This window comes from Phlebotomus papatasi, chromosome 3, assembly GCF_024763615.1.
Source record: "Phlebotomus papatasi isolate M1 chromosome 3, Ppap_2.1, whole genome shotgun sequence".
Classification (NCBI taxonomy): domain Eukaryota; kingdom Metazoa; phylum Arthropoda; class Insecta; order Diptera; family Psychodidae; genus Phlebotomus; species Phlebotomus papatasi.
Genome location: NC_077224.1, coordinates 27,429,884 through 27,452,338, shown reverse-complemented (window position 1 = coordinate 27,452,338; position 22,455 = coordinate 27,429,884). Strand labels below are relative to the sequence as shown.

Sequence of the window (22,455 nt, the reverse complement as noted above, 5' to 3'; positions counted from 1 at the left end):
AGTCCCGAATAAAACTCGTCTAAAATCCAAGCGCGCGTTTATAGAAATTTGTCGAAAATATTTGAAACTGTAAAAATTATTTAAAAAATGGGAAATTCTTGCAGAATTACGAGTTAAGAAAGGTGATGTTCATATTATTTTGTCTTGAAATTGAGGGAAGTGAAGGAAATAATGCAGAATTTTCTATGAGAATCCATACCTAACAGCATTGGGTCAGTCGGGTAGCAGGATGACGTCACTAGTTTAGTCCAGTGTGTGTCAGTGAAATATTGTGACGGACGAATGGATGAGATAAAGAACAAATTTTTGGATTTAATCCATAAACAAGTAAGTGTGCAACTTATTTGATCACTGCAATTAGTTCACAATTTGTTCCTGTTTCAGCAAAACAAAAATGTCAAGATCCCAGCAATGGGCTTCTCGGATTATTTCATCCAAAATGTCCAGGCATCGTCGATACAGTCAGTGCCGTCCACAGAAAAGTCCAAAATTCCCGACTCTGAGGTCCGTCTGTCTGACCAGGAGATTCTCGAGGGCACCGAGAGCATCTACTTCGAGGACAATGCCAACACATCAATCTACGAACTGGAAAAGTTCAGTGAGAGGTGTGACCTCGAAGTCATCTCGCAGCAAATGAGTGTCTTGAAGCAGCAACACAAAGTCATCTCCAAAAAGGTCCTCCAGCTCATCCTGGACAATCGTACGGCCTGCAATGAAGAGTTCACGCGGATCGAGGAGACGGAGAAGATGCTGTGTGAGGCGATTTGGGTGTGCAAAAAAGGGCGGAGTTACTTGAATTTTGCCAAAAAGAATCTCACAACGACTAGCTTGGAAATTCTCGCCACCTACAAGAAGCGAGAAATTCTCATGGAGCTGCTAAAGACCCTCAAGACTATCAAGAGAATTGTAAGTTATTCAAAATTATTATTCTAAATTTCCCAGAGTACTAAATGCAAAAGTAATTGGCAGCAGAGGGCATTAGCAATTTCTTGAATAATTTTTAATTGTTTGAATTGGTCGTTCTATTGTTTGCAATTTGCTATGAATCACCACAAAGAAGAGGAAGTATACTTTGCAGAAATTAATTTCCTATGCCAAACTTTATTAACACCAATAATAAACTGATGGAAATGTAATCTGATCATTAGGGGAGACTGGGGCAAAAAGTAACAAAACGGATATTTTATTTTTTTACAAGCTAGCGCCCCAGAAATTTCTAATTAGTGCAGTTTTATAGGAAATTTACTGCTCTATAATTTTGTAAAAGTTATTTTCCTCTATTTTCTAAGGAAATACGTTTATCGAGCCAATTTCTAAAAGGTAATTTTGTGACTATTCTCAAAAATGCTGGAGCAAATAGTACCAGACATGGGGTATTATCATATTTTGATTCGCTTCATTACGGGTTTTCGTAAATTTAAAGAAAAATACAGCTAGGTGACATATTTTCATAGGAAATTTTTTCCTCTACACCTTTTTAAAACACAGTTTTCTCTCTGAACGAGAAAAGCGCTTTTCAAAAAAAATTAAGCCGCTATCTCTTTGGTCTTAGAAGATATTGAATTTTCAAATTTTCAATTTGTGACTTTTACCCCAGTCTCCCCTATTTTGATTATAATTACGTTAACCCGTCTCTCGGCTTAAGTACGTCTAAGGCATTAGTCTAAATTTTTAAGACTATAAGGAAACGCATTGTGCTTGTGAGTTCGAGCATTATGCCCTAGACACACTTACGACTAAAGTCCAGAAACGACTAAGCTCGTTCATAGCCAAGTCAGTTCCTGACACACTATAAACGAGGCTTAGTGTTTACTGGTATCCACAAAACATTACTTTCGTGGGTTTTGAAGCAGATATTTCTACTGATATGCACTAGTAAGTCCTTTGAAAATGAAACTACTTTTAAATTTACTTCACAATTCACGTATAACAACAAGAATTATTCACTAGAATCGCCTCAATTGGCTTAAGTCGCGAGTTAGCTTTCATCTCACAAATAATTGTAATCAACAATAATTATTTCACGTGTACTGAGACATGAATTTACAAATAGTTTTATTTTCAGAGGAGTATTAGTGCATTTCAGAAGAAATATCTGCATAAAAACCAACGAAAGTTATGTTTTGTGGTGCTAAGCCTAATTTGTAGTGTGTCAGGAACTGACTTGGCTATGAACTAGCTTAGTCGTCTCTGGACTTTAGTCGTAAGTGTGTCTAGGACATTATTTGGCAAGGTATATTTCCATTGTGCAATTTATTTAAATTAATTTATTTACAGTAGGCTCTCAATTGGGCATTTGGGGCGAAATGTCATCCGGTTTATCGATAGATTTGGACGTCAAAGCCTTTGTAAATTCCACAAAAAGCGCTCAATTATAAAGAATCACGATAAAATAGGAAGAACTACAGCGAATTTGAACAAATTAGCTTCATAATTAAACGTGAAAGTTGTCAACAAAATTTTTCGCTCGATTGAAAAAGAGCCGATTGAGTGAGAGTCTACTGTACCAGGGAATAACTAAATTTTTAATATAACATCACAAAACTGCCTAAAGTAGCAATAGAAAAAGGATAAAAATATATTTTCGTGAAATTACGGGTTGATAATTGCTTGGAACCCTTGGAAACCATACAAATTTGCCAGAGATTTAGAAACTTCAGAAGCCTTTCCAACAAACCGAAAGTTACTTAACTCTTTCGTCTCTTTTTGGACTGTAGTACCCAAAGAAGCATATGCATATTCTATGAAAAACAATGTTTTTTAATTATTCAGAACTGATTAAAATCCAATTCTTGTGGATGATTACAAACTTTAAGGATGTCCAAATGTAAGATATTTTTTGTAGGACCTCAATTAATTCCTGAGCTTAGATATTTTTGATTAAAAATTGTGAAATTGGCTTGTAGCATATGCTGCGATCCGGAAAGAGTTAAACCAGTTGAGAAATACGCTCTATAGAGCCTTTGTACCTTTGACCTTGAAAAAGACCTTAAAAAAGACCTTCACTCGTAAGGATTCAAGGACATTTTTGTCTAACTGTGTTATCACACTTGCACATTAAAATTTGAATACGATTCACATTAATTGTCGCTGGTGAGAGTCCAAATGTGTAATTTGTGTGTTTGAATCATTTTATATTCAAAATTTGATCTATTTGTTGATAAAAAGGTAGACTTGGCCCGCAAAATTTGATATAAATTGATTTATAGCATTAATGCGAAAAATTAATGCGATTTTCTCTTTAATTTTTAATGTGAAAAATATTTATGCTTTAAGTAAATTTAAACTTGTTTTTGCAGGCCAAGCCCACTTCTTTATCAATAAATAGAAAAACCCCAAATACTAAGTTACTCAAAGACATAAATAACATATTTGGACGCTCACAACCGACAATTAATGTGAATCACATTAAAATTTTAATGTGCAAGTGTGAAAACGCCGTAAGGATAAAATTTTCGTCTAAACAAAATCGAAAGAATATCAGATGCATTTTCGAGTGTCCTAAAAACCAGTGATAAGCCCAAATAAACTTATTGTTGCCGAGAGTCTTTACAAAGGACTTCTGAGTACTTGCATGCAACTCGGAATGTGTGAAAATTTACTTTTGATTTGAATTTTAGGGGTAAAGAACCACGTCGAGTTAAATTTATCCGTTTCGGTCGCCAAGAACAGTTCACTCGACGCGATTCTTTACCTCCAAAATTACGAACTCGAAATTGAATTGGCAGGAAATTCAATTCAATTCAATTACAGTAGACTCTCGCTTATCCGTGGAACGGGACCGAAATGTCACACGGATTTTGAGAGTGATACACATCAAATTGTTTGAAATCTAACGATTTTTTCGTTTACATTGCAAATTTATGGAGTGAATTCTGATCTGACTGAATCGACATTCTCTCTAAACATGCGTACTGTCCAAAAAAGTTACAATGAGAAAGAATTAACAGTAGATAGAGCACATTTGCTTTAACAAAAAAACCCAAAACGGGGAAAATATGTCAACAAAATTTTTAAAATTCAACTGTCTCACGGATTTTTTTATGTCACCCGGAAAAAGAGTCCACGGATAAGCGAGAGTCTACTGTACACTGTGCAACGATGATTTTGTCTCTGGATTCTCATGCTATTTTTTCTATTTCTAGGGTCAAATGATTTACGAAAATACTTATCATTTTGATTTCATTTGGATTTTGCGCCTGGTATTTAGGAAAAACCGTTTTTGCCGTTTTTTGATACTTGGGTGCCTATATCTCCGATTCTGCTGAATCGATTTATTTCTCACTATGGAATAATTTGGTCTCCTTTACATGCCCGATAAATCCTCTGAACAGATGAAGTTCGTATAATTGACACCAGGGGCGCTGTAGTCTCAAATATGTCAGAAAACATGGGAAAATCGAACTTTTTAGCAACTTTGATCAAAAATATCTCGAAAATTAGGACTGTACCTAACAATCTGTTTTGTGGGTTTGATAGAGAATTTAATCAGCTACATTTTCGTCCATGTACAACTGTTCTCTCAGATTATTTTTTAACCTCGATGATGAGGTTCAAACGAAAAATGAGCATTGAAGGAGTCGTTGAATGGATAAATAGAGATTCCAATATCGCGTGGCGTCGGAATATGAGGAGCAAGCACATTGAGGAGGAAGCGACAGGCCGATGTGGCACGTGTTGCTGTCACTGGAAAGGATAATAGTTAAGATGTGAGAGGAAGGGCTGGCCCCTCTCATACGTGCCTGTTCTTCACACTGGCGGGAAAAGAAGAGGCAAAAGAAGGCCAGAAGAAAAACCCACCTGAGCAAGCCAGCAGGAGTAGGGCCAGATGGATCGCATTTCGGCATTCCGAAAGTTTATTGAAATCTGTCAATAAAACATTAGAGATAGAGTCCGGTCAATTTCGATGTAGTAAGTGTCGGGGTCCTAATGCTTTGCTCACGCTACCGGCGGGGGGGGGGGATTGGGTAGTAGGTGGGGGATCAATAAACGGCCCAGGCAAGACTCGTGCAAAACCTGCCAGGGTTAGACCGTCTTCAGACTAGAGGTTTAGCCTAGTTTCCGAAGGTCTCAAAATCCTAAATAGCAACCAAATTAATTTGTTCTTCTGATTCAAAAAGTCAAAATTTTCCAAAAAATTTTCGACTGATAAGAATCTAGAGAAGTTAAGCCTTATGGCTAAACCTTAGGTCTGAAGCCCATATTATCTGAGAATAAGCTATTATTCTTTAAAAAATCAGACCCCGACTATAAGTTAAACCATGGGTTGTGTAACTTTACACGCAAACAAAGCCTTAAAAGCAACACAACCTTTGGAGACTTCTTCGAGGCCTCACTTACCCAAAGAGATTGCTTTAAGTGGTTAGTGGACAATCTCGACATCACACCAGGAAACCATCACCAGAAGAGGCTGAGTGACGCGTGGAAGAGCGTATCGAGAAGCTTAGAAATCATTGGTCCAATGCCTATTTGCGGCTATTCTGGGAGCCGCATTAAGGACCTTTTCGACAAGAAGGCGGCCAATGAGCATAAGGTCCTTGACAGACTTACGACTTAAGCCGAGACACGACTTAGTGGAAAATGATGAAAAAATAGTTTTACCATACTTTCGAATATAATTACGCTAAGCTGTCACTCGGCTAATCCTCAGGTCTGTCAAGGCCTTAAGGTACACTGGGATAAACTTCCTGGTCTTCTGCGTGCTAAGCAAATGGAGAAAAGAGATCTTAATCTCACCAATTCACCAGTTAAGAACGCTAGTTAGCCTGCTTACGTGACAGTACTCTTGCCTACCATTTAAAAGAAATAGGCATCAGCACAGATGAGATTTGCCGATATTATCTCACTCACACTGTTTACCCTCTGTCATAAAATGGTCCCAACCCTCCCAACCTGGAGCTTTACTGTCCTTTATTAAGGACACCAAAATAAAGCTCTACCAAATAAAGAGGATGGGTACAATAGACTGACCAGTCACAGAGCCTGGGCCTGCTTTGTGGCCACCTTATTACTATAATAAAAAGTGTCGGGGTACATTTTGACCTGTCGTCAGAAAGGTCTCGACCTCAGTTACAATATACTAAAAGTTAATCAAAAAACATTGTCTAGTTTTCAAAATATTCGACATTAAATTTTAGAAAATTGGTTTTTCGAGTAATCAAATCTGCGATTAAATCGTACGAGTTGTAGAATTTAACGAGAGCTTTCCAAAACACCAAAATTTTTCAAATTCTGACAATTAGAACCGAAGATATAGCCAATTGAAAATTAAATCTTTGACCTCGTATAGTTCGGATCAGAAACGGGATCAGAACTTAGAATTTTTTAATCGAAAGGTCTTAGGTTCAGCTATAACATACTAAAATGTGAGCGTCATCGAAATCATAGGAACTGATTTATTGAGAAAACATAATTTGTTGGTATTCCAAAATGGGGGAAGGAGGAATTGTGGAGGGGGGGGGGTGGATCTGACATAATTTAGTTCTAGCAGACCATTGACATTTAACCTTTGCCGAAAGCTCCTTGTGGATACATTTCTCCGTTCTCTCTCCAGAAGTGTTTATACGGCCATAAAATACGGACATATAACCATTTCGGTGTAATATCCAAAATTTGGGCCCGATCTGACAAGGTCGGATTCCACCTTTCAATCACAGAAAATGAAATTGTAAAGAATCTCACCTAATTGATAAAATTCACACTGGAGGTTTAGACTAGTTCCCGGAACTAATGCATCATTTTTAGTATGCATTTATTTGACAGTAGTAAATTTTTCTAAAATCCTTGTTTCTAGAAATATTTTCGTGTTTTGACGTTTTCAGAAACGTTTCTCAACCAAGGTGTTTGTGTTTCTATAATGTGTAACCCCTCGAAATTTGTTCAGTGAAATGTTCAAACGATACTTTTAAAATGAGCAAAAATTGAAATTAAAATAGGGGAGACCGGGGCAGATGAAATTTTCCTTTGTCTATAATTTGTGTAAAACGTGTTTGAGTCAGTTTTAATCACTGGATGCAATCCGAACACCTAACGCCACAAAAAATCCTGGTGATCTAAAGGGGATTTGAACCCGGGACACTTGAATCATAGAGCGAGTGCTCTACCACTTGACCCATTGAGTGCCCTCTACCTAATTCTACCCCTGACTAAATTTGCCCCAGTCTACCCTATAGTGATAAAAATTCTTTTAATGATCAAATGAGGTTTTCATTGGCCAAAATAACAATTTTATTTTTTTCCTGATCAAAAAAAATTTAGGGTAAGTGTGCCAAATTTCGGCATAGTTGCATGCAAGCATCAAAGTCTCAAGTTTGAAATGTAATATTTTAAATACAAATTGATTTTTTTATTCTTTCTTCTGAAAGAGTGTTGCTTGGAACCTTGTAAAGAGTTTACGTTTTTATTTACTCAAAAATCATTCCTAATACATTTTAAAATGAATAAAAATATAGACATAGCTTTGGTATCCTATTTCGGCCACCTTCATTCTCATAGTTCCTTGCCCTTCGGGAATTCTTCCAAACTTTTTTCACGTCACCTTGTTTGTCGAAGCTACATTTTTTGTTATTCTTTTGCATTGTATAATCTCTAGAGGATGTAAAAACTATAAATTCATGGAAATTCGATGAACAAAAAAGGTGGCCGAAATTGCAAGCTGGCCGGAATTTGGCACACTTACCCTATTTTTTACTGGCTACAAATTTTTATTTCCTTTTTTTTAATTGCTCTGTTATTGATTCACTAATTTTACTAATTTTTGGCTATCACTTCTTGCTTTCGCTAATTTATGTCAATATTGCAAATTTTACAATGTTCTTTGTCAATTTATTAAAAATGCGAAATTCTTCTGCAAGTGCATTCCCCTAAAATGAAAAACTTTGCAGAAAACAACGGACACGCAGTTGCAGGAACTGGTGTCCAGTGGAAACTACTCTGGGGCCATTTCGACACTGCTGGAGTGTCGGAAGGCAGCTGAGCGGTATAGTCAGTACAAATGTGTAGAATCTCTGTCACAGAAACTTCAGGACACACTCCTCCTGACTGAAGTGCAATTGGACAGTGTACTTAATGAGATGACGCAGCAGTTTGACACGAAGAAATACACAAAACTCCAGGAAGCCTACAAACTGCTGGGCAAGACGCTTATGGCGATGGATCAGCTGCACATCAGCTTCATCTCCACCATTCACACGGCAGCCTTCACCGTTGTCCGGACTAGCATTGTCGATGCAACTGATGAGCAGAAGACAAAGCAGCTGTTTGAGACAATGTGCGAGTCAGTGGCAGCGGACAAGTATATTTCGTGCCTGATAAATCTCTGTCGTTCGTTCTGGGGTATCCTCTCGTGCTACTACCAAGTGACACTGTGGCATCAGAATTTCAATTTAGATCCAGAAGCCGATGAGTATATCCAGGAAAAACTGAAGAATGGCCAAGTGAGGATATGGAATGATATCCAGGCCAAAGTTTGCGTGTACCTCATGAGTCCGCGGCTACTTCAGCTCAAATTTGAGCAATTTATACAGGTAAGATTAATTTTATTCTTGTTTTTTTTTTTATATTAAATGATTATTGTAAGAGACAAAATTTTCATGTTATCGGATCAGATTCGCACTTTATCGAAGATTTAATTCTGTGAATCAGTGAATTTTATTTATTTTTTAATTTATGCGATTTTCCTCAAAATCCGTATCGTACATTCAATCCAAATTTTACAGTTGTGTAGCCTAGGCTGATACAGAGGGTCCCGGGATTAAACACATTCTCGGGACCGAAAAAACCCACGCGATATGCCTTTATACTAAGAAAATTTGCATTATGTTCAGGATATTTCTTTGGAATAATTAATAGCATCACCGTGGTGTATGCAAATCATTTTCGGCGCCAATTTTTCAGCCTATTTACAGCGCCAATCGCACCAACGATTTATAAGAAGTTCATTTCAAATTTATCTCATGAGAAATTATTGCATACATTTAGGGGAATTCCAAAAATAATTTCATAAACTATCTCCTAATAGTAGGCAATTCGGGCAATTCGTATCAAATTCTTTCGCCCCGTCGTCACTTAAACCGGAACTTCGTGTATATAAATACCAAACATTTTCATCTCAATATTTTAGAAAAAATATCTTCAGACTCACAATATTTTACCTCCCAATGGTAGATAAATATGCATTATTGCTTTTAAATAATTCCAAAGTGCAGAATTCTGAGACCCCCTTTAGCTGTGTATGTTATCAAAAAGTAGTAGGGATTACTTATAATTTTTTGAGAATCGTAGATAAGACCGAATTAAATGAGTGAGGGTGCAAATGAACGCTCTTACAAAACTTTACAACTTTCTAGAATATTTTAACATCATCGAACCAACGCCAGGGGCACCACAATCGAAAAACAAATTTCCATATCACATAACTTTAATTATATCGACACGTTTTTAACCGATTTTGATGATTATTTCTGCATAAATTGTAGAAAACATTTATAGAGTAAGTGTGCCAAATTCCGGCATAGTTGCATGCAAGCCTCAAGGCCTCAAATTTGAAATGTAATATTTTTAATTAAAAAATGGATTTTTTTGTTACTTTTCTTAGGGAGTGTTGCTTGTAACCTTATGGCTAGACAGTTTATCGTCTTTATTTGCTCTAAAATCATTCTTAATACATTTTAAAATGAATAAAAATGCAGACATAGCATTGGTGGCCTATTCCGGCAATTTTCATTCTCATAAGGTCAAGCCCTTATGGAATTTTTTCCAATGCATTTTTCAGATCATCTTGCTCGTCGAACCGATATTTTTTGTTATTTTTTTGCATTGTATAATCTTTAATGCAAAAACTAAAAATTCATGGAAATTCGAGGAACAAAAACTGTGACCGAAATTGCAAGCTGGCCGGAATTTGGTACACTTACGCTATCTATATTTCGTCTACACCCTCGTTGTGGATAACTTTGCACTCTGCTTTCCATAAGACTTTCATTAATTCTAGCACTTATTGATGGTTCTCGCCGATCCGATCTACCATGTCAAAATCCATAAGGATATGTTATGTACCAAGTAAGGTACAAGGATCCCCAAGGGGATATTTTAGTTTCACTAATAGTCAATAAAATGAAAACGCCGGTATTTGACCAAAAAAAAACGACTCCGTGAATAAGTTGTCTATAAGTCTAATTCCAAAAGTAGTTTCAGAATCGTATGTGGCCTAGAAGAAGATGGTTGCCATTTTGATTTGACGTTCCTGACGTGTCCGCTATTTTGAATAACTCTCAAAATAAGAAAGTCATACAATTGGGCTGGAATTACAGTATGTTTTAGTTGACGTCAAAGCCTTTTCAGAAATATATAATCCGATTTTGGTCCGGTAGTTGCCTAGATACAGGGGCTCCAATTTAAAAATTTTGACACCTTCGTGAATAGAGAACCATGAGACGCCTCCTTTATTAAAACTATCACAGAAAAGATTGCGTTATCGCTAGGTGATGAGGTCTAATGGCATCTACACAATAGTAGAAATTTCTCTAAAAAATGCCTTTTTAATGAAAATTTCCCCTATCCTTGTAGGCAGAAATGTCAGAATTTAAAAAAAGGCCATTTTTGACGAAAATTGTTTCTAGTGTGTATACACCATAAGAAACAAAGGAAAAGAAAAGTAATGTACACTCAGTTCCACGATTATGCACTTCGGGATTATGCACATACTATTATGTAAGTTTGCCTACCATTGGGAGTCAATTTGTGAAATCATTTTTAAAATACGCCTTAATGTATACTACTTTGTGATGCGGGAAATTTGAAGACACTATACTTATTTTTCAGAATAAAACTTTAATTTCTTTTATTAAGCTAAAATTTTTAAATATTCTGGCAATTTATTGAAGATATTTGACCAAAAAGTACTGTTAATGCATTTCTATTAAACAGTTGAATTTCTTTGTTCTAACTACTTTTAATCCGCACAAAATTCGTTCTACGGCCGATTTATTCAAAAGAAATATTTTGCGAGTAGGGGAAGTGCTCATAATTTTGGACAGTCTGCTTATAAGCATCGAAGTTCCAAGTTTGAAGTGCGATATTTTCTATACTAATTGACATTTCTTGTTACTCTCTTTTCAGAAGGGTTGTTTAGAAACTTAGCAAGCTATTTATCGTCTTATTTTTATTAAAATTAGTTTTAATACGTTTAAAAATGAATTGATAAGTAGAGGTGACCTTGGCTCTTATTTTGGACAACTTGTTTATTAATTTGTCCAACTTGACTGTAAATTTGGACAGCTAATCCGCCTCAATAGGATGCCCATTGTTCTTCATTTCATGAACCAATCTTACCAAGTCCTCTTCCTGTTCATGTAAGGGAAACGTAGAATGTCACAAGAAGCCCGGAAATTTTCCATATCATTCATTAAAGTGAGTTGACTTTGGTACACCATGTACGTGCGGATTCGCTCATTCCCTGGCCTTTCCGAGAGCCTTTCAAGGCATTTCTCGCTACATTTCTTTCGTAGAGATGATGCTCCTTTGTTTCTCCAGGCATTTCTCCAACCTAGTCATCAGAAAAGCTAAAACTTCAAGAAATTTCGTGAGAAAAACACCTGTCTAAAATAAGAACCATCACCTCACTGGTGTCTTAAAAAATTTCCTATTTCTCACACGAAAAATATAATTCACAAGGCAAATCTCACTTCAGGTCAAATGTACAAATCATCAGTAACGTGAATCAACACAATATTCAATGAATATTCAATAATATCACTCAAAAACAGCAAACAAACTTTGTTAGTACTTCACCACAGCTAAATAAGACTGAAGTAAACACGAAGTTCTGTCATATTTCTCTTAAACAATTGCTCACATTGTAGTTTTAACAAATCAATTTTACCTCAAATTATATAGTCAAAATTTAACGTATTTAGTGTTAAAATCTTCCAAAAAGAACAAATATTTAGATAGAATTCATTATTCATCAAATATTGGAATAAAAATCCATCATTTTAATCAATTTATTTTTAGTGTCCAATGTTATCCTCAAAGTGTCCAAAATAAGAAACTGGACAAAATTATGAGCATTTCCCCTATGCAATTTTTCTCGATGCGTAATGCCATTTCGCAGGTTTTTCTCGGTCCCGAAAATGTGCATAATCCCGGAACTAAGTGTATTTGCTTATAACAACATATTATTTGAGAATCTGAAAATATGTTGTTACAAAGTTAAAAAATAAAAAAGGTAAACGAGAAGGTTTACTATTTTTAAACTATATAAGAGTAAATGAATAATAAAATAAAAGTCTCAACTATTTTTAATGCTTATTGAAACATTTCGTTTAGGTTCCAAATAATAAAGATCAAATATAGTCATTCGAGGAGAGATGGAACACCTTTTTTATATTCAATATTGCGAAATATGTTTTGAATGCGATACAAAGACGAATCTCACTGGTTTAATTTATTTTTAATTTTTACCAGACAAACAAAATATTTACGAACAAATACGAACACATGACAAAATTTTACGAACATTTTTTGTGTGTTTACGAACATTTACGAACAAATGTTTGTAAAAGTACAAAAAATGTTCGTCAAATGATCATTTTACGAACAATGTTTGTGAAAAAAGTGCAAACTTTTACGAACTTGTTTGTGGGTTTTACGATTCACGAGCATTTTGTAACTCCCCCATAGGAATTCACAAACATTTACGAACAATTTTACAAAATATTTTTTTTCTACCACTCCCTAAAATATCTTCAGGTATTATGTGTCATTCAGCGTCTGAAGAAGGTTGGCGTGGAATTCTGCGGAGACGCGTCGGCAAAGCTCATGGACAGCATGAAGAATCAAAGTATGGAGTTCTTCAAGCGATACCATTCGGCTTGCTTGGAGGAGATCAGCCTGTTCTTGGACAATGAGGCATGGGTTTGTGTGAATTCCTTCAGTAGCGTGAGTCAACTGCAGGAATTTAAGTGTGTGAAAAAAGCTCTGATTCGTCATGCTTCTGGTCAGAATGCCTCGGATCCTGTCAAACCACCAACTCCTCGATTGTCAGCACAGCCTCTTCCCAACACCGACAATGATTCTTCTGTTCACTCTCAGGACGGTGGAAGTTCCATTTATGCCTTTTGTGGATATTTTCTGAGGTTTTCTGAGAAGAGCAGTCCCTTTGATGGGGGCTTTGACGAATCAATGCTCGAAGAAGATATTCTGGCGGGAATTGCCGATGAGACTTCCTGCTATTTCTCCGAAGAAAGTGATGATGACAATTTTTCTGGGACAAATGAAACAGATTCGAACGGGCAGAATTCGTTGATTGTGAACAATACATCCCTCACGGTTCTTCGATGTATCGGACGTTACTTACAAATGTGCCGACTTTTGCATTCAATTGCACTGCAAATTGTTGCCTCAATGACCGAATTGATTGATTTTTTTATCTTTGTGGTGCATGAGCTGTTTGCCAAGGATCTCCCAGTGGCCAGTAGCAATCTCTACAGTTTGAGCCTAACGGCCAATTTGCAGAGGATCTCTGAACAAATTATTCCCAAAGTGAAGAATTGGCCACCGTCCAAGAGTATGATTGGCACAGATCTCGAGAATGGCGATGAGATGTTTGGTCTGGCCAAGAGAATTGTCGGCGTGGAGAGTGCTTGTTGCCTTGTGGAACAATTTGAACAGTTGCAAGGGTACATGTTGCATTTGTTGCCGGGAAATGAGAGGAAGCCGTTGGAGGAGTACTTTACGAATTCCAGCTTTGTCAGTGATTTGCGAAAACCCGTGTACATGTGCGCTACTGCCAGGCTAGCTGATATGCAGAGCATCCTCCTGGCCATGGCAAAAGTTAAGTGGGACATTAATCACGTGACAGTTCAACATTCGCCCTACATCGACAGTATTAATAGAGTGAGTATTTATTTACTTTCTTGATTTTTTTTTTGTATTTGATACGTGCTCAAAATTTTAATTTATTTTACAATTTGAATTGATAGGCGTGTCAATTGTTGATATTAGTGTTGATATTAGCAAAACCCGGCAGTCATTTGAAAAATTTGCATAATAATGGTCATTCCTGAACGTATGCATTAACAATAACTTTAAATAGTTTATTTGCATAAAGATCAAATAATTATCAACTCTGCAATATTATAATATCAATAATGTCTTGAAAACAAGTTAAGAATTAACTTCCTTGTCCATTTGTGAGACATTTTGAAGAACAATGAGGAAATTTATCAAGCCATATAAAAGTCTTCCGTAAAATTTTCTTAACAAATTTGAAAGGACGTAAGGAAAACGTCATTTTCACGTAATTAAAATTACTTTTGTTAAGGGGGTTTTCGGAATTACGAAGTAAAAAGATATGGTTTTAATTGCTCAAGTTGATGGGTAAATTATTTATAAATATAGGGGAGACCGGGGAGGTTTGGGACACTTTTTCATGTTTTGACTTTGAGACAGTATTCTAAAAAGTCAGAACAATGTATTACAATTTAATACGGTCTATAGGATACTTATGGGTATTAACTTTATAAAAAGTACTCGATAGAACTTGGAAAACAAATTAGTTTTCTTGGAGAAGATAAAACATTTAACTTGACGATTTGTCCCAAACCTCCCCGATGTGGGGCAGTATGGGACACAAAAGGGGATGTTTGGGACGCGTTTTTTCTCGCATAATTTGCATTATTGAAGCACGTTAATTAATTTTTAAGTACTAGATTTAAAATATTTCTAGTCGAAATAAAAATGTTTAATCTTTTTTTTTCATACTTAGAAATTAATATCAATTTTATTTGTACAGTAGAGTCATTTATTGTCAATCAGTTATTTAAAATATTTTCTTATTATTTTCCATCTACCCTTCTTTGCTTTATTTATTCTAAATATTGCAATCATGATTATCAAATTCCTCAGGCGAGTAGATTTTCTTGCAACTTTTAGTTTTGAACTCATTGACGGAATCCTGTTTGATTTTACGACAACTGCATGTTACCTGTTTTTTCCTTATTTCTCAAAGATCGAATATCCCGTGAGGAGAAATTATTGATCCCAAGACATTGATGGTTTAATTGTCCCTGTAAACAACTGTTCAACTGGTAAAGTTTGCGCAAGAGGTAGATTTCCAGTAGAAACTGGGCATTACTCTCCATTTTGATAATAAAAAATTACACACCACCGACAATCTTGTCGAAAATCAACGTCCCTTTCATCCCCTTTCAGGTGTCCCAAACATCCCCGCGGGTAGTTTTGGTATTTAAAATCTATAAGTAAAAAACAAGAGCGTATAATCTCTGAAACTTTTTTAAAAATATGTTTCGAGATTAGACTGCTAACTAATGAGATAGAAAAGTTTTGATTATATATCGCTGATTTAAAATACAATGAGCAAAACTGAGAAATCAAAAAATACAATTTTTATCAATTTTTAAGAAAGTTTTCATAGAATTAAAACAATAAAACAGAGGATATCCATTCTTTTAGTCAAGATACATCTTAATGTTGCCTACGATACAGTAATGGTTAAATCCCATTTATTTCAAAAATTAATTGAAAAAATCGCCTTGTCCTACACTACCCTTGTCTCAAACCTCCCCAGTCTCCCCTACCATAAAAAAGGGGTGATAACGCATCTCAGACTTGGCGAATAGTTTGCACCCGTGACTGAGATGCTATACCTCAAAAGTACTTACCGTACTTTACCGTCATTTACCGTTTATCGGGTCACAACCGATTGAAACCGATTTATAAATCACTCAAAACATTGCTTAACCCTTTAAGGACGATTGGAACACCGGTGTCCCATAAAGAAAATAATTTTTCCTAATTTACCTAAATTAATTTTTTTCTGATGTCTGTACATAATTGTAAAGTAGAAGGTTGAAGGAATCTAAAATATTTTTTGCAAGTCTCTAGCTATTTGCTATGCAGTAAATATTTAAGCTCAAAAATGACGAATTTTTAAATTCTCAAATTCATAATTGATTTTATTTATTTTTATACTTCCATTTTTTTAAGCAAAACCCTTTTGACAATAAAAACTACAATACTCATAGGGTGAATGGTGGAAAGCAAGACACTTAAGAAAAAATTCAATTTCAAATGCATTTTTAAACTGAATAAATAATTATTTTTTACCATTTTTTTTTGTATCATGGGATTCTTTGACAAATATTTTAACAGAATCTTTACAGTTGTTATTAAATATTGCAACCTAATAATCGGAAAATTCACGGAAATTAAAAAAAAAATAACACATTTTGAAAAGATGGACAAAATTTTGGAAAGTTGGACAAAAACTTTTGGAAAGTTGGACATAGTGATATTAATGACAAAATATCATACAAAATATGTAGAAAATCAAATGTTGAGGGTTTTCTCTGTATACTTGCACATTTGATGGTTATGCTAATCCCTCCTTTATATCCGGGTAATAGATGAGGAACGCTAATTACCAAGAACTTACTGGACGTCCAACCAAAAAGAGGTTCTGTAAATTTTACAGACGCCTCGCGCTGTCCAGCAGTTATAGCTTTAAAGCGGATGCAACTTCTTAGCAGATTTGGATACCTCATCCGGCCAGGTCCTTTTCCACTTGCTTTGAGAGTTCTGTAGAGGCTCCTATTTGTCTTTCTCCAGGAGTTTTTGCGATATTTACTACCCACTCTATCAGAAAAAGTGGTCTTCGGAATTTGGAAATCCTTGCAGCCTTTTCCAGGAGATTTTCTCCTTATCAGCTGCTAACTGCTGTTGCAACTATTTCTCCGGATACTTTAGTATCTTTGTCGTTCTTGTTAACATGATTTCACTGAACAAAAACACCAAATTCATTCACAAAATCAACTTGTCCAAGATTTCATAAAACTTGTTTTGAATGCAACACGAAATTAAATTAATTTTCTCTCCTTTTTAAATGTAATATTTCACAAATATTTTTTATTCACCTTTTAAATGGATTTATGTCCTTCGATTTTCACTACGGACTTAACAATATTTCACAAATTATGCCGAAAAATCAAACAAAACACTTTGATATTTTCCTAGCAACTTCCATAAGAAACAGAGAAAATGACAACTACCGTGTCTTTAAATTCTTCTCCCAAGTTACCCTTTGATTGTTTTATAACGATTTTTACATTTTTAACTTCTGAAATAATCATAAAATTAGGTTTAATAATCTTTTTAACGAAAATTGAAATATTTAATTGATTTATTATCAAGTTTTTAAGGAGGTGTCTCATATTCCACACTGCTTTGTCCAACTTTCCAAACTGTCTCGCTTTAAACAAATGATCCTAATGATTTTTTTCTAGATAGAGTCTTACAGAATGTTAGACTTTATACTTTAACACATCTTTTAGCATTCCCAACTCCGTCACAGTACCTCTTATATGGAAAAGTGGCGCAATACTAAGGTGCTCCAAGAGTTCTTTTAGCACTACTTACAAAGAATATGAAGCATTCTTTGAGAGATGTTGTAATAACGACATATTTTCTTTATTTCCATTATTAAATATTCATTACAACGATACCATAGAATACCTTTAACTTAAAACTAAACTTTAGTACAGCACATCAAATTTTATTGAGCGAATTCACAAAAATACTTTACTCCCCCTAATTTCCCCTCAACCTTTTTTTAAATGTGTTTTTCCCCTCATTTTCCTATTTGTAGAATGTTCGTAACATTCCCGTAATATCCTTAAGAATTTACAAATAAGCGTAAAATTCAGTAGAGAAAAAATTCGGAAGCATTTCTTCATATACCGATGAGATATTTATTTTGGGAAAGAGACACGTTCAATTTACAGGGACAACATGGATTTTCGCAGGTTCGCGGCACGCTACGAGCGACCAGCTTTATAATGGCTGTATATGAAAATAAAATAAAATGTCAAACATGAGATTAATATAGCTACAAAACTAAAAAACAATGGAATTACAAAAACGTGTGTGGAAGGAGAAAAAAAATAATTTTTCAATTCTTTTAATTATTCTGAAGTTCTATAGCAACTTCATGTGCGTTTAAAAATTGAATTTGGAGTATCGTAGGGTAAGTGTGTCAAATTCCGGCCATTTTGCAATTCCGGCCACCTCTTTTGTTCCTCAAATTTCCATGAATTTTTAGTTATCACATACTCTAGAGATTATGCAATGCAAATTAATAGCAAAAAATGTGGCTTCGACAAACGAAATGACGTGAAAAAGACATTGGTAGAATTCCCGAAGGGCAAGGAACTATGAGAATAAAGGTGGCCGAAATACGGCACCAAAGCTATGTCTATATTTTTATTCATTTTAAAATGTATTAGGAATGATTTTTGAGTAAATAAAAACGTAAACTCTTTACAAGGTTCCAAGCAATACTCCTTAAGAAGAGAGAATAAAAAAATTAATTTGTATTTAAAATATTACATTTCAAACTTGAGACTTTGATGCTTGCATGCAACTATGCCGAAATTTGGCACACTTACCCTATAAGCATTTTTTTTTCAGAAAATGTGCAGTTCTATAAGATTTTCTGATAGAATGTTTCAATTTCTTTGGCAGTAGCGATTAAAGAACTAACTGAAGCTCTTTAAAAGTGCGCCACTTTTACATAAAGGGGGAACTGGGGCAGTAGTAAACAGGGGTAGTTGTAAACACTGTGATTTTTTCATTAATTTTAAGACTCTAGAGGATAAAACCCATAAGCATTCATAGATACCATGGGGATGTATGCACACAGATGAATTGGTCAATAAAATCCTAGTTACTTTAAAAATAAAAATCATTTTTCTCGAAAATGTTAATATGACGATTATTTTTGTCATTTAGATTTCCACTTAGAAATTGAGAACTGTGTAAAATAATCGAAATGAAGCAATACCAGTTCTTTCCTACAACCTTTAGGGTTATATTAATGTATTTACTAAAGATATTGAGATTCTCAATTTTTTAAAAGAATTAACAATTGGACAGAAAAGGGCATTTGTGGTAGATGTAAACAGGCAATTTTCCTGTAATTGTAGATGTCGTGAGTGTAGAATAAATGGCATTTTTTTTTGTTTTCATGCGAAATTTCTAATTAATTGACTACGAAAAAATTGGTGGCTCTGTGTTCAATAAAAAGTCACATGATGTCAAAATATGAGGAAAATCCATTGAAAAATGTCTTTGATTTGCATGCTTTTAGTTTTTTATGCTATTTAAATTATTCTTTGTTAAAAGTGTAGTGATTTTTTGAAAATATACAGTCTTAATATATCTCTGAAGTAATTAAAATAATTGAAAGTGGTGCAAAGTTAATTTCAAGGGTGGAAAAAAAGGTGTTTACATCCTCCCCAGAAAGTGGTTACTTCTACCCCATGTATTTTGTGAAAAGAGAAAAATGCACAGACACAAATTTTATTTTTATGGAAAACTCAAAAGTTTTCCAGCATCCGCATTACCCTCGATGTATTGCCTATAAGGGTAAAACATGAGATAAGAAAAATTTTCCAAAAAACCACTGTGTGCTTGGAAAATCGCCTCAAATACGCATCTATCGAAAATGGTTACATGTGCCCCAGTCTCCCCGACTAGAAGGGCCTCTCCGACTATTTTAGAAGTTCTACAAGCGTTATTTTAGAAAATTGAAAAACCATCCAAAACATCGAAAAATGAAAAAAAAATCGCACGACGCGTTTTCCAACAATCTCACTAAAACATGTTGTTGGTTTAGAAGGGGAGGGGTGGGGGGGTGAAGAGGGGCATGGTAACGATCCTTGATTTAACCCTTTAACGACGAGAGTTTGATTTGATGTATATTGTGCTTCTATGAACGATAGAAACAAAAATAGCCCAAAAATTGAAGTAATTTTTGAGCTTAAATATTTACTACATAGCAAATAGCTAAAGACTTGCAAAAACTATTGTAGATTCCTTCAACTTTCTACTTTACAATTATGTACAGACATCAGAAAAAAATTAATTTAGGTAGTCAGGAAAAATTATTTTCTTTATGGGACACCGGTGTGGTGTTCCAATTGTCCTTATAGGGTTAAGGTTTAGTCCAGTCCCCGATGATCTCGAAATTCAAAGTAGCAATCCAGTTTATTGGTTTTTCAAAATTTAATGAATCGCTTGCTTATATTGTCCAATCTTAAGTGATAATTTTCCAAAAAATCTTGATTGATAAGAAATTAAAGAAAATAAGCCATATGGCTAAGCCTTAGGTCTGAAGCCCGTATTAGGTTCCAAGTCGCTATCTCTAACTGTTTGGGCTCTAGAGCTAGCGACAGCCGGACAAACAGCGTGACGACATTTCTCAGAAATCGTCTGAAACGCGAAGATTAGTTGAGAAAAGTGGTCTCCGGGGGATGGAAGGTGAAAATTTTGGAGGGGGAGAGGGTGAAGAAATCCCTCCAAAATTACGAAAAAATATGTGCCTTGGCTTAAATTTTGTGATTTGGGCAACCAATTTACTTGTACACTCAGTCTCGGCATTAAGTCCTTCGCGATTATGCACCTGACGGAATTATGCACATACAATTATCCAAGTTTGCCTACTTTTGGGAGTCAATTTGTGAAATCATTTTTGAAATAGGCCTGAATGTATACTATTTTGAGCCGCGGGAAATTTGAAAACATTGTGCTTATTTTTCAGAATAAAACTTTAATTTCTTTTATTAAGGTATTTTTTTTTAAAATATTCTAACCATTTATTGAATTATGTTAATGCATTTCTATTAAACAGTTGAATCTTTTTGTTTGAACTACTTTTACTCCGCTCGAAATTCGTTCTATGGCCGATTTATTCAAAAGAAAGCCCCTGCAGGTTATGCAAATTTTCTCGATGCATAATGCCATTTCGCGAGTTTTTTTTCGGTCCCGAAAATGTGCATAATCCCGGGACTGAGTGTAGTTATGAAGATTTCATTGGTTGCTCAAACAGGTTTTATAAATTTTCAATAAATTTTCCTCCGAAAAATAGAAAACAAGTGGTAAACCGATTTAGGCTTAAGATAGCTGGTTTTTTTTTGTCTTTGAATGCGTATGTAACATCGATTCTGAGTTGAATTTTGGAAATAAGAATTGCGCTAAACAAACTGATTTTGACATACTTAAAGTATAGTAGAAATAATAATAGAGAAAATTGCTAATGAATTTTTTTTTGGGGGACCAATTTGTGCTTGATCTTCAGGCTATTCAAACATTTGCGATGCGTCTGGAGGAGTTGTCGAAGCAGACGAGCGTGCCAAAGGCTTTTGTGTGGGACAGTATGGCTCATGTACTGACTCATACGCTCGTCGAGGGTTTCTCCAATGCCAAAAAGTGCTCAACAGGTGGCCGAGCACTGATGCAGCTGGACTTTACGCACTTCATTTCACTCCTTGAACTCATCTCAGGCCTAAAGTATGCCATTCATCAGGCGTATGTCGATGCGTACGTGAAGGCCTTCTACCTGCCCAAGGATCTGCTGGAAGAGTGGATTCGGGAACAGAAGGAATCCACAGAGTATTCGGAGAAGCAATTAGTGGGATTGGTAATGTGCACGTGCAACAATGACAAAAAGACAAGACAGAAATTGCTGGGAATCATTGGAACTGGCGATGTATCTTAAATTCTTAGAGAATTTTACACTCTTTTTTAATTTTCTCTCTATTTTTTCCGTCGCAATCTCATAGTTTATTCTATTTACTTAGAATTTGATCGAATAAATAATAATTTTCCTTTCAGGATTAATCTCTTTGTAACAACATTCCTCAATTTGAGATTTTCTTATAAACGGCTCTCAATTGAAACCTTTTACTCCGCAAGATCTTAATGCGAATTTTACAACAAAAAAAATGTCTCTTTTGTTATATTTATTGTCTTTACATAGTATTAGTCAAATATATAATTTATTTAACGTTCCTACTGTTTTTTTTTTTCAATTCTATCGTTTTTTAGCTGTTTTTCTCTGGTTGGATTTTTTATTGGACTGCTGTACTTGAAGGTAATTAATGATTTCTATCCAGAAGCTTGACTAATTCATAGTCATTATCAATGTAAATTATTTTTCAAATAAATTTGACCATGAGAAGATACAATCGATATAGGCAAAAATGGTACTAATACCAATTTTATATATTGCATGCAACTATGCCGAAATTTGGCACACTTACCCTAGATCTCTCCGTGAATTATATGAATGCTTTTAATATCGATTTAAACTGATTCAATCAACCAAAAAACTTCGAAGATTAAAAGGATGGATACCCTGATGATGCCCTTATGCTACTAAAGGGAAAAGGCCCCAAATATTATTAAAAATCAAATTTCTATAAGTCGTCAGTTAAATCAGCATTTGTCGTAACTTCCTTTTGACAACTTTTCAGGAGACGAAATTTTCAGTTCAATATTATTTTTCTTAAAAATGAGCCCCAAATGCGATACTTTTGAGTCAAAATAATGAAAGTGGCACTAATAAACTGTAAGTTAACTCGAGAAAATCTTTATAAA

The 22,455-nt window shown here is 35.0% G+C and overlaps 1 protein-coding gene across 1 annotated transcript; it reads left to right on the top strand.

Annotated features, from left to right (window-relative positions):
• Nucleotides 1–269: 269 nt before the first annotated feature.
• On the top strand, nt 270–21,866 carry LOC129807422 (syndetin). The gene is made up of 5 exons (XM_055856675.1): nt 270–327; nt 385–906; nt 7,884–8,525; nt 12,751–13,896; nt 21,155–21,866. The coding sequence occupies exons 1-5, from the start codon at nt 283–285 to the stop codon at nt 21,572–21,574; spliced, it is 2,775 nt and encodes a 924-aa protein (XP_055712650.1). The 5' UTR covers nt 270–282; the 3' UTR covers nt 21,575–21,866.
• The last annotated feature ends 589 nt before the right edge of the window (nt 21,867–22,455 follow it).

What these genes read in the sequence shown, in the direction of transcription:
- LOC129807422 (XM_055856675.1), top strand. Translation starts at nt 283, where the DNA reads ATGGATGAGATAAAGAACAAATTTTTGGATTTAATCCATAAACAA. An exon ending in TGGATTTAATCCATAAACAA is followed by an intron (nt 328 to 384) that starts GTAAGTGTGCAA and finishes TTCCTGTTTCAG; the next exon opens with CAAAACAAAAATGTCAAGAT. An exon ending in TCAAGACTATCAAGAGAATT is followed by an intron (nt 907 to 7,883) that starts GTAAGTTATTCA and finishes AAAACTTTGCAG; the next exon opens with AAAACAACGGACACGCAGTT.